Source organism: Abramis brama (assembly GCF_963993115.1).
Source record: "Abramis brama genome assembly, chromosome: 17".
Taxonomy (NCBI): domain Eukaryota; kingdom Metazoa; phylum Chordata; class Actinopteri; order Cypriniformes; family Leuciscidae; genus Abramis; species Abramis brama.
The window spans coordinates 9639747-9652635 of NC_139979.1; the positions used below are offsets into that span (position 1 = coordinate 9639747).

Below are 12889 nucleotides of genomic sequence, written 5' to 3' on the forward strand. Positions count from 1 at the left end.
CCGCACTTAACAATAGTTCCCTGCAGTTAACGAGGGGCCTACGGGCCTTTTCTCCCATGAACTTCCTTTATCACTCACACGTAATATAAACACACAATGAGGTATATTTATTTATTTTTAGTGTGAAGTGGTATAATACAATGTTCAGTGTTTTGTGTATGTATGAATGAATGAATTAAGTGGTATATCTATGGAGGGCCAAATTACTCATCAATTAAATCATCAAATAAATGTTATTCAATTAAATAAATAAAATATTAAATATTTACTTAATAATTCAAGTAATTTGGCCCTCTATATAACACAATGTTTGTATAATTAGTAAATAAATACATACATAAAGCAATGCAATTTGTATTGCTTTATGTATTTTTTTTTCTAATTGTGAAGTGGTATAACACATAGTTTTGCTTTTATTTATTTATTATTGTGGAGTGGTATAACAGTGTTTTGCTTTATTTATTTATTGTGAAGTGGTATAATACAATGTTCAATGTTTTATGTATGTATGCATGTATGTATTTATTTATTGTGAAGTCATATAGCGCACAACATTTACAGGGTTGAACACAGTATTTGGTCGTGTAAAAATGCTAGCCTCTACGTGTACTGTAACTGTCAAGTGTGATAGATTTAATACAAAATGCAGCAGTGGTTTTTACTTACAAGTCTTATGTAAGGTGCTGTTTTTTTATTTTGAGGCTTGAGGTTTATGATAGTGAAAGGAAGAAAGATGTCCATTTGTGCGTGTGCACTCCGAGTGGAATACTTAATTGTGCAAGTTATTATTTTTGTGGTCATACCCACCACTTTTCTCAGTTGGGATGGGTGGAGATGGAGCGTGGGTGTGCAGAATTCCCTCCGACGTGTTGTGGAGCATCTGCATAGTGTAGTTTCCAGACAGAAGAGTTGTAAAAAAGCAGCAACAACATCTGGGGCAATCACAACTTTTCCTGCAAACATTTTATTGTCTACCACAGACATTTAAACCATCCATTTCTATCTACATAAACATTGCATGTCCAAAAACATCAAGAAAGATACTTCTGCAAATATTAATTGAGTCCATTTTTACTTCAGATTGATTTGCAGCATTTTGAAGGGAAATATACCCTCAACCATGAGCTCATTCAACACTTCGTCAGTCAAATAAGGTTATAAAAATTTAGGTTAGATTTAGGCCTCCTTTTAAAACACTGCCTTTAAAGATCCAGAGGGATTTGGGTTTACTAACTTCATCCAATTGCAAATGCAGAAAGGCCTCTATTTTCCGGAGCAGTGGGTACGTTTCCCTCAAAGGCACATCAGCAATTTAATCACCTACTGTATAGTGCTCACAGTTTCCCGTGCATTAACAAAGCCACAATTTTGTATGATTCACTGTAAAACACAGTTCCTCTTTATAAATGACTCTATTTGTGTTGAAATGAACTGTTAAGGAGGTACCAACGCCAAGATAACTTTTTTTTTTGTGTGTGCCATTGCATTTGTACCGCTTAAATTATGGGACACCACCAGCGTCACCTTGAATTGAAATCTGTAGTCTGCTCTTCAAAGATGTTTTGTTAATTTTTTTGTTAATTTTTAGTCACTTATTTTAGTCACTTAGTTAGTCACTTTTTTTTTCATTTTTTTTTTTCAAGGTCTGTAACCACAGAAATTAATAAGCAACGGTTTCACGTGTTCTGGAGTATTAGCTAACTTGTCAGTCTTCAGGAACTATTATTCCTCCATTTCCATAGATGTCACCTCCGTTTCCACCTACATGTCACAAATAGATTGCTTCAAAGGAATATGCACTCTAATATAAGGGTTTTATACATGTAGCTCAAATTTAAGTTTTTTCATCACGCTCGCCGTCTCAGACTCAGTCTCAGTCTTGTTTGGTGGAGAGGGTAAACGTGGATTTTCCAATGCTGTGCTCCAGGGCCTCCTTCATTAAAATGATTGGCTGGTTGAAACAGGAGAAACCAGAGCAATTTGGCCTCAGAATTAATTTTTCAAAAGTAGTCTTAATGTCAATTAGTATTCTATTGCGGTGTTTAACCTATTGCTCCTTCCTTTTCCAACAGCCTTTGCCAGCATTGGACTCTTTCTGGAAGTCATTGCCTTATCAAGTTTACAAGCAAAATAATAATATAATAAAAAAGCAGTTGATGATTCTATTTGCTGATTTCAGCATATTGGTTGCATTCGCTCTGAAATATCTAATAAAACCACTTTGCTGCACTTATCATATTTGGAAATTAAAAAAAGATGAATTGGAAACACCAAATATGATAATTTTGTCTCAAATTTCGAAAGAGATTATATGTGATAAAACTTGTTACTATCCCTTTCATATAAAACAATGACACCTTTATTCCCGAGAGAGACAGTAGAACGCTTAGGTACTTTATAAATAGGGATAGTGGGGAAAAAAATAATTCCAGTTTAAGAGCCGAAGCATTTACAATCCCGACATGGTGCCTATTTGCAGTTAAACCAAAGCACTTAGTAACAGCCGGTAATTTCCTTATGTTAAGCCATGGATAATTATTTCACAATAATTTTCATGGAGGTCTTCCCAAGCAGAGTGCCAGCTATAGGTTTGATGTGCCAAATTGTTGAAACAGGGAAAATAAATTTTCTCATTGAGAATTATAAAACAAGTAAGTAAAATAAGAGCCTTAAATAAATGAGCTCCTTGCTTTTCTTTTGTAAAAACTCCAAGGCTATCACTGTGCATATGCTCGCATGCAAGAAACGCATTATTGATGCTGAATTATTTGGACAAAAGGATTTTCTCGTGAACTCTGGGAAGTTGTGGGAACGTATGGTGGGTGTGACTGCAAACAATATACTCAAAAAAGAAAATCATGATTGGTTTGCAAAGGAAACGTCATGCACACACGAAGACTGTGAAAACTCGTAGCTAAAGCAAGCGTGAATTTTGATGTGATATTTCCCATGTTTCAAAGAGAGTTAAAAATCATGTTAACCTTTCAACCTCAAAACTAACAAGATGTCATGCCACTAAATACCATTCCAAACAAAAGTATTTATAATACAACAAAACATGTTTTAACTAAAGGGCTTTGTTCGGATGTATAAATCCTCAAACAAAGACATCTTTAACTACATATGTTGTTTTCCCTCCAGCTTTCAGAGTTGCCCAGTTAAACAGAGTTGGCCAAAGTGACAGCTTTACATTTGTGACTCATTCCACAGTCAGAAGAAACAAGGGTTCGATGTTACAAGAGGGAAATTGTTTTGGGATCCAGGACAGTGCCGTGTGGTTGTCAAGTAAATATAGTGCTTGTGGAACCCATTAGAGATGGGCCATTTAGGAGCTGATATTGGCTCTTCTCTGCGGTGTATGGCCAACACATGGGCATCTTTATGAGACAGCTGCTGAAGTGAGGAGTATAAAACCCGCTGGATGCTCTTCTGCTCCCGTCTTCAATTTATCATTGAGGTAGGCCCATATTGCATGATTATTTTGACAGTAATGTCATTGAGGGAGCTTTTTTTCCCGTTGGACCTCCGTTTTGTTTTGATCTTGAAGTGAAGGTAGCACTGTGTTCCAGAAAGAGGTCACATCTCTCTGGGACTCTCGCTGATACTTGTCTGCTGGAGGAATTTCAGTGGGTTCTGGAAGAGGCCCATTATTTCAGCTGGGTTTTTAAAAATTCACCAAGTTCACTTGGCAGAGCACGACCTCTTTAGAAATAAAATGTTTCATTGTATCAATTCTGCAGTCAAATTATATAGTCTTGAAAGGTTTATAGCATGTGCTCCTATTTAAGTAGGCTAGAATTACACACTTAGGAGAGATTGTTGTAGGCTATTATATTCATGTAGAGTTTAGTAAACTTATTTTTCTATTTTATTCTATTTGCGAGTACAATAAATTACTCACTCTCTCACCCTCTCTCTCTCTCTAATTCATTAAAAACTATTACAAGGCTACTTTATTTCACTTCAGAATTCTAGATCTGAGCTGTAGATGAACGGAAATTATCTCCGGACTATATCTGTTCCGTCAGATTTTGCGCTGCAAAACATTCATGAGTCATGACAGCTGTTATCTTGACCATGCTGGCGAATAATCATGACCACCCGACATGAATTATATAAATTATTTTAATAGCACGGCCATTCAAAACCAGGGGCTATGTGCATAGATCAGCGAAAATCATTTTGGCCGGGAATTAATGTAAACACAGATATTGGATTCCAGTCCTGTCTAAAGTGAATGTAAACAGGCCAAAAAATCAGATATGGTCAAAAGATCGGATCTGTGCATTAAGACTTGCACTGTAAATGCAGCCTGCGCGACTCATCATAGATGTAAACAGAGAGTAGCTCCAGCTACAATGTTCTTCCGAGAGATGCATGCACTTCTGTTTATTAACCGCTAGAGCACCAAAAGTTACGGACTGCACTACTTTATTTTATATTGCATCAAATATTATTCAATTCTGTTAGCGGAGAGTATAGTCATAACATTACAATAGTAATGAACTTAACTTAAAGAGCTCTTCATTGTACCACCTGACTGCTTCAGATTTATTTTGGCATTGATGATGTTGCTATTAAAACGCATGAATTTGAGACACGAACCGCTCCGATTATATATCTCTTCCAAATTATGGCGTGAACGCAGCATAAGCTTATTGTTTTGGTTCAGGAGGAACTGCTGTTTCAGTTGCGGTGCTCGGTGAGTGGCGTTTAACTGCATAGCATTAAACGCGCTGATGACGTAAACCGTGGAGGTATGAAAATACATGCGTTGATAGGCAGGTGGGACATCGTACCATTGCATTCGGACCAAATGCAATGATTGGCTGAACATTTTATGGTCCTATGACTTCCACAGACGACATATACTTATAAATACATTTAGAACACTTAACTTAAGCCGGGGACACACTTAACAACTGTAAATCTGATTATGAATGTAATTTGATATACTGATCATGCCCAAACACGCTGCGCTCAGTCAGTGTTTACAGTCGGTGTTTAAAATCTGCTCCAGTCGTTGGAAACAGTCTGTAAGTGTGTTCAGTTCAGTCTTCGAATGTTTCAGCTATCGTTAAGTGTGCCATAAGTGATTGTTATCAGGATTTCAACCAGCATAACAAAAAAATTTTCTGGAACAAATCTCCTACCCTGCCTTTAATACAATTTTATTCTTTAAATTTCTTCTATTCTGTTCCGTTGTTTTACAATATAGGAAATGTAATTATTAAACCTAATTTTTTTTTTTTAAGTCAGTTTATTTTATTCTTTCCTAGAAGTGCAGTTGAGTAAATGTTATTATTTAAACTATTGTATTCTGTTTCATTTGTTAACTTTATTATATTAGCGCAGAATAGTCAAGAAATTTTATTAATACAATTTCGTTTTATTCCTTCATTTATTCCCCATTTCGTTCTGTTTTACATTAGAGTAAGCGTATTATTAATAAACCTAGTTGTTTTTTGTTTTTTTTAACTTTATTTAATTCTATTCGTTTTTATTACATTTATAAGTAGGCTACAGGGAATACCAGAGTAAATAAATAAAAAAATATATATTGTATTCTGTTTATTTTGTAGATTTATTCTATAATATTTTTATTTTGCATAGAGTAAACATCATTCAATTTAAACCAGTATATTCTATGATACTGTGACTTTCACTTACACCTACACATGCAGCCTTTGGCGCTTTGTACTGTGTGAACACTGTATTAAATAAAGTTTTCCCCGTTTTGAAGCGCGTCCTCTTCCGTAGTCAACATGGCGGAATACGATCTGACCACCAAAATCGCCCACTTTTTGGACAGGCATCTCGTTTTCCCACTGCTGGAATTCCTTTCAGTAAAAGAGGTACATGTGTAACATATGTTCGTTTTTGCAGGCGTGTTGTAGCACTGTTTGTTTGTAGAAGGCGGCATAGGTAATACCACGTGCGCGCAGCCGGTAGCCGCAATATAGTGGAGCCGCACCGCTAACTTGCGTCCGGTAGTGTGTAAAAAATCACATAATTCATGAGTTCAGCCGGTATTTAAATAACACAGAGTAAATACAGGAAAATGACAGAACAAAAAAACTTTGACCTGAATAATTATGGACACACTGTCTAACCATAGTACACTGTCAACCCATCTGTTAGTTATTTGCTAGCTGTGTAGCCTAGCTTTTGCCTAGCTTTCTAAGCAGCGAGAAAGAGTTTCTGACCAGCTGATAAAACAGTACAATAGTAATATTGTTGTGAAATATTACAATTTAATGTAATTATAAATGTTTTCTCTTGTAATTTTATTTATATATATATATATATATATATATATATATATATTCCTATGATGAAAAGCTGAATTTTCAGCATTATTACTCCAGTCTTCAGTGTCACATGATCCTTCAGAAATCATTCTATGCTGTGTTGGTGTTCAAGAAACATTTATTATCAATGGTGAAAACAGTTGTGGTGCTTCGTATTTTTGTGGAAGCTTGATGCACTAAGTTACCATTTTAAAAGTTTGGGGTAAAATCGATCTTTAAAAAGATGAAGAAATAAATACTTTAAATCAACAAGAACGCATTAAATTGATACAAATGACAGTAAAGATATTTATAATGTTACAAAATATTCATATTCATTTCTATTTCAAATGAATGCTGTTCTATTCATCAGAATTCTGAAAAAAGGTATTACAGTTTCCACAGAAATATTAAGCTGGAACTGTTGTCAACATTGATATTAATAACCTTTATTGATAATTGAGCACCAATAATAATTGATACGGAGCACTAAATCATCATATTATTATGATTTCTGAAGGATCATGTGACACTGAAGACTGGAGTAATGATGCTGAAAATTCAGATTTGCCATCACAGGAATAAATTGCATTTTAGAATATTTAAATAGAAAACATTTATTTTAAAATGTAATTATTTCACAAAATCACTGTTTTTCAGCATAGTCGTAGTGAGCATAAGATACTTATTTCAAAAACATTAATAAAATTGTTCCAAACTTTTGTTCCAATGTATTCTCACATCTGCATGAATGCACTGTCACTGTTTTCTAGATCTACAATGAGAATGAGCTCCTCCATGGAAAGCTGGATCTCCTCAGTGACACCAACATGGTGGACTTTGCCATGGATGTATACAGGAATTTATATCCTGATAAAGAAATACCCAGCTGTGAGTGCTTTCAGTTCTAATGGTCTTCAGTGTTAAAAGATGTGTTGCTTAATGTGATGCTTGAGAATTGACTGTATGAGATTCATATCTAAAATGTATCACCTGTTTGCAGCTCTCAGAGAGAAGAGGACTGAAGTTGTGGCTCAACTGAAACAACTGCAAGCTGACACCGAGCCGATTGTGAAGGTGTTTGAGGACCCAGAGACCATGAGACAGATGCAGTCTACAAGGTACAGTACATGCTGAAATTACACATGTACTAATTTTTTCAACTGTCTGTCACATACTGTCTTAATATTATTTTTTATAATCTGCTGTTAATTTACTCACCCTCAGGCCCTCCAAGATATAGGTGACTTATTTTCCTTCAGTAGAAGAGTTAAGTTTTTAGCTGAAACCGTGGTCCACGGTGATTCAATGCAAGTCAATGGCTACTGTCACTTTGGGAGTCAAAAAAACAAAATGTATACATGTAAAACAAAATGAATACCCGTGGATCCTGACTATAAATTGAGGTCTTATGAAGTGAAACGATCTGACTGTACAAGAAATGTCTGAATGCCAGTGTATGGCAACTGCCATTATTTGCCATACTTAAACGCCACCCCTGGTTTCAGTTACAAATCTTCTTTACTCTTGTACTTAAGAAAAACAAATTCATCCACATGTAAATCAACAGCAAATTTTCATTTTTGGGTGAAAAAAGTATCCATTTATTAAAAGGGTTTGTCTCACCTGATTATCTAAATATCAATATACTTAAGCCATTTATGAGATGTTCCTTTTAACACACCTGTCTAGATTGTGATCACTGCATTCATTAAAGGTTGTTCCTTGTCTTTAGGAAATTTAATTCTCTTTTAGGAAATTATTTTTTGTTGTTTTAAACAATCTGTGTATATTGTTATGAACCAGATTAGGGACCAACACAAGTCATAAAAAAAAAAAAAAAAAATTACAAACAAATCGCAATGGCCAGGGCAAGAAAAGGATTACATTTATTGGCAGTAAAAGTAACTAAACAAAGGAACATATAAACACACAAAACTCAAATCAGGACTGGCGAGCTAACTAATCTAAACTACAACTCGGTTAACATTTCCTAACTACCGAGAAAAAAAAAAAGAAAAAAAATGGACTGCATTTATATAGCGCTTTCACAGACCTATGGCCACCAAAGCGCTTTACATTGCCTCACATTCACCCATTCACTCACTCATTCATACACCGACGGCGGTGTCAGCCATGCAAGGCGCCATCCAGCTCGTCGGGAGCAGCTGGGGTTAGGTGTCTTGCTCATGGACACCTCGACACTTGGTCAAGTGGAACCGGGGATTGAACCACCAACCTTTCGGTTTGTAGACAACCTACATGAACCACCGAGCCACTGCCGCCCCAAGAAAAATGAGCAAACACAAAAGAATCGTCCGGGTCAGCTTACTTACCTATGCTTTCCCTCTATTCTAATATAACTAAACAAACCAAACTCACCATCCTGTACAAAAGAAAAGGAAAAACAACCACCAACAATAGGTTTCCTGAGGTAAGCCAACGTGAGGTGCCACCAGCAGCTGTTAAATAAGCAGAGGCCGCAGGCGTTAGGAATAATCAGGCTCCGCCCCCATCCAATTGGTAACTATGCTCAGAAAGAAAACGAAAAGAGAAAACAAGAGAACGAGCAGGGGCTCGTAACAGTTGTCATTATTATTCATTTATTATTGTTTTTACTTTGTCAGTGCTTTTGAATTTCAGTTCATTTATTTATTCATTCAGTCATTTAGTCAATCAAGTAATGCTCATCTTCATTGGCTCATTTGTGTATTCAGACGTGTTTGGCCATGGACATGCCCCAATGCCTGTTTTTTGAGGTATTTGGTGCACGCTTTAGAGTGTACAGTGGTTGACTTTAAATTAGAATTGATCTTTCTGTACTTAACAGTACATTTGTATAGGCCTTTATATGTCTGTGGTTTTTACTGGAAGAAGACTGGAGAATCGTTTTATGTTATGACAAGATTAGTCATTGTCTATTCCAAGCAACAGCTGAGATGGTACTTTAGTTATTTTGTTGTTCATCTAATGCAAGTTGAACAGTGTACAATTGCACATTTGAGACAAGACAGTCCTCAGGGATGTGGGATGAAGCCCTGCTCGATGCTAGACGATACTCCAAACAGAACATTTGTGGCTCTTTTTCTGGATGGTCTGGCTTAAGTGCCATTTAATTAAGTGGATGGCAGAACATCAGCGGGCATTTGTAATCACAATCGGTTCGCATTTGATTGAAATTGCCATGTGGATGAGTGTATGGTTTCATTCTGCAAATTTCAGAAGAGCAGAATGTTAGAGCATCCTGTGGTGAGTTTCACAGAGGCTACTTTTCAATTTAACTGATGCTGACTTTGCCGTAATTAAAATATTTTGGTTAAACTTAGTCCTCTTCTAGTGCTTGCTTTTCTTTGATGGATGTGCCTCATTTCTAGCTGCCGGCCAATCTAGATGTTTTAGGTTTAGATATGTGGTGTATAAGGGATTAAGAGATGTTTTTTCTTAAAAGAAGGTTGTTGTTGCATTGATCACTAAAGCAAGTATAGATATTCTCAAATAGCATTACCATTAGCAGTTGGAGGGATTTGCTGGATTAGAGACAGTGGATTCCTGTTGATTATGTTGGATTGAAAAGACATTGTTCTGCTCTCAATCAGTCGCCATCAAACCTAGAAAGAACAGAAGAGAATGCATAGCAATGAGTTAGTCACTGATTTAGCCACTATATTTGAGATAATTTAGACCTGATCATGAGACCACTGTTCAAAGAGTTGAATATTTGAATCTTTGTCTCTCCTTTATAGCAGGGATTCCCTTTTTTGTCAGCCGAACCTCTTTGGCCTAAAATGTTTACTTGAAGAACCCCTTGAAGTTAATATTTCAATAATTTAACGACACATTCACGTTCACGCCACGGTTCCCTGATGTTATATATATATATATGTATATATAAATATAAATATTTATTTATTTATTTTTAATGATATAAGTAATTTTAGCTTTTCATTAACTAATGAACTGCATGCAGTTTTCTCATGAACCCAGCAAAATCTTATATGCTATCAATATGAATAATTAACAACTAAAATGGCAAATCAAAAAACAATGACATGTAGCTTTCAGTTGTTTCTTAAGTAACAATAATTTGAGTAATTCATAAACAGTAATAAATAAAGGTCAGTAAGAGTTTTTTTGTCAGTATTGTTTGGTTTATGAAATAAATTACATTTACCGATTAATTTACATTTATTACTGTAAATATTGGTGTTGTTAATTATAGTTGTTTTTGACATGCTTTTGTGGGTATTTTAAACTAAGCTTTGTGGTTTTAGCAGATTTAGCCTACTTAGAATCTAGATTTTTACACATACACAAAAAGAGGTCGATGATACAATACTAGGGTGTTGTGGTTCGTTGCCAGGGTGTTGCTATGCAGTCGGTGATGTGTTCTGTTTGTGTTCTTATTGCGGTCCTATATGTTGGTTAGAATTTTCAAAATCAAAAGCTGCATGATTTTATATATCATTCATATCTTCAACACAAACCATGTAGGACAAGTTATGCTCCATAGTTTAATATTTGGGGTTAGGGGTTTGTTGAAATTTGCTTGCCACAGCAATAATTGCTAATAGGTTTGGTTAACTTTTTAATCACATTTTTGCTAGAGCTGTTTTATATCTTTTTTGTGTCTGTGTTCTATGTCTTTTGGCCCCTGCAGGTATAGAGGCAGCAGCTGAGGCCACGATCTGCACTTAGTTATTGTTTAATTGCTCGCTTTGACTAGCGTTAATACAGCACCGTGCTTCCATATATTTTATCAGGCTACCGATGTGTGTTTGTGGTGTCTCTACAGTGTGAAATCTCAGTAGGTGGTATTGCCTTCCCTAGACATTTTTAAACACCAGTTTGCGTTTCGTTTCTCCAAAACATGCTTTTATCACAGTTTAGGATTAAGTATGTGGCCTTAGAACCAGGCGCAGTCTTAATTAACCCACTCAAATGGATGTCTGCTCTTCATTAACGAGCGACTTTGAAGTTTACTTGTTCGATCTGAATATTTCGGGTTTCGGGGGGCATTTTTTGGTGTCTGGAGTTTCACAGGCCGAGACGACCACGAGGAAGTGCAGATCAGGACTCGTCTTTATTTGTTCTTTTATTTGTTAATAGCTGCTTGTGTGCGACATGTTTCTTTTAAACAACGTCAGTCGGATGTTTACTGGGTCAGCTCTCTGACAATGTCGCTCACAGGGCGGATGCAGTAAGCAGGTGATATCATGTTTAGAAATCTGTCAGAACCATTGTTCAGGAGTGTTAGGACATATGGAGTGGCGATGGATTTTTTCTTTAACATACTGAGCGTGATGGATAGATGAGCTGCACTGAATGGCTGAGGGCCGAGTTATCTCGCAGTTCCCTCAGCACCAATGCATTGACCTCCATGGCGAAACCTGCCCTGTCTGTTCCTCATTTCAACCCAGACGGGAGGTGGTGAAAGCTGACGGAGTAAAGATGTAATGTCTTCCTCAGCAGACAGAATAACATGGACTGACTGTTAGTTTTTGGAGATACTAGGTGAGAGCTGAGGAGGTTGGGCGAATGCAAAAATGCTCGGTATTGACTGTTCTAATCCGGTTTGATGCGATAGTTCGTCAAAAATGTGTTGTTTTCAAAACCTGCATGACATTATTTCTTCTGTGAATCACAAAAGAAGACTTTAAGAATGTTCACACTGCTCTCTTCCATACAGTGACAGTGAATGTCTGCACGAATAATCAGAATAACCAAATTATTATTATATTCTCTTAAATTCTCAATTTTATTTGTTAAAGTGAAATATTTTTGTAATACATTTGTAATTTTAAAGTTTTTTTTGTTATAATAAAAATTATTATATAGTCATATTGATATATAACTACAAAAATGTTGGCCAAATTATGTAGCCCTACAAACAAGCAAATCAAACCTGCAGTTAAAAAAAATAAGTTTACATTGAAACATTTCTTAGAAAAATTGCAATACATTTTTTTTTTTACCCCAATTCATGCAGCCCTTGGACTAGAACCTAGAACTTTTTTTTTGTGATGTACAAAAATACATCATAAAAGTGGCCCATATGACTTATTCTCTATATTCCAAATCTTCTGAAGCCATACAATAGCTTTGTTTGAAGAACGGACTGAAATGTGAGTCGTTATTCAAAATCTAGCTCGGCAGTTCTGCTCACAACTGTTCATTGTATGGAAAAGAGCAGCTTGGACATTCAACTATAAATATTCTATTTGTGCTCCACAGAAGCCATAAAGTTTTCAAAAGACATGACGGTGAGTAAATGACAGAATTTACATTTTTGGGTGAACTATTCTTTGTTTCCTGATGTTCTTATTTGGAGCGAGATTATAGACCAATGAGATTTCACAAAGGGTGAGGCTCGCCGGCGCAACGGCATAGACAGAAAAATCAGACAATTGCATAAATGTACTGTTGCTGTTTGCGGATATGTCTGCTTACATCAATAAAACCTGATTCACACAGAAAAGATTGGTAGGTTTTATCACTTATCGCTGTTTAGGACGTGGCGTAAGGGAGGTGGCTCGTCTCCACCCAGAGTCCCAGCATCTGTCAGATGATAGTATAATGGAACAGAAGCAGTTCTGCAGGAG

The 12889-nt window shown here is 36.1% G+C and overlaps 1 protein-coding gene across 1 annotated transcript in view; it reads left to right on the forward strand.

The window, feature by feature from the left end:
* The first annotated feature begins 5713 nt into the window (after positions 1–5713).
* The window catches only part of eif3ea (eukaryotic translation initiation factor 3, subunit E, a), a 39730-nt gene continuing 32554 nt past the window's right edge, over positions 5714–12889 (forward strand). The window contains exons 1-3 of the mRNA XM_084089662.1: positions 5714–5855; positions 7064–7181; positions 7294–7411. Coding sequence (XP_083945788.1) covers positions 5766–5855; positions 7064–7181; positions 7294–7411 — 326 coding nt within the window. The 5' untranslated portion in view covers positions 5714–5765. The remainder of the gene's footprint in view (positions 5856–7063; positions 7182–7293; positions 7412–12889) is intronic.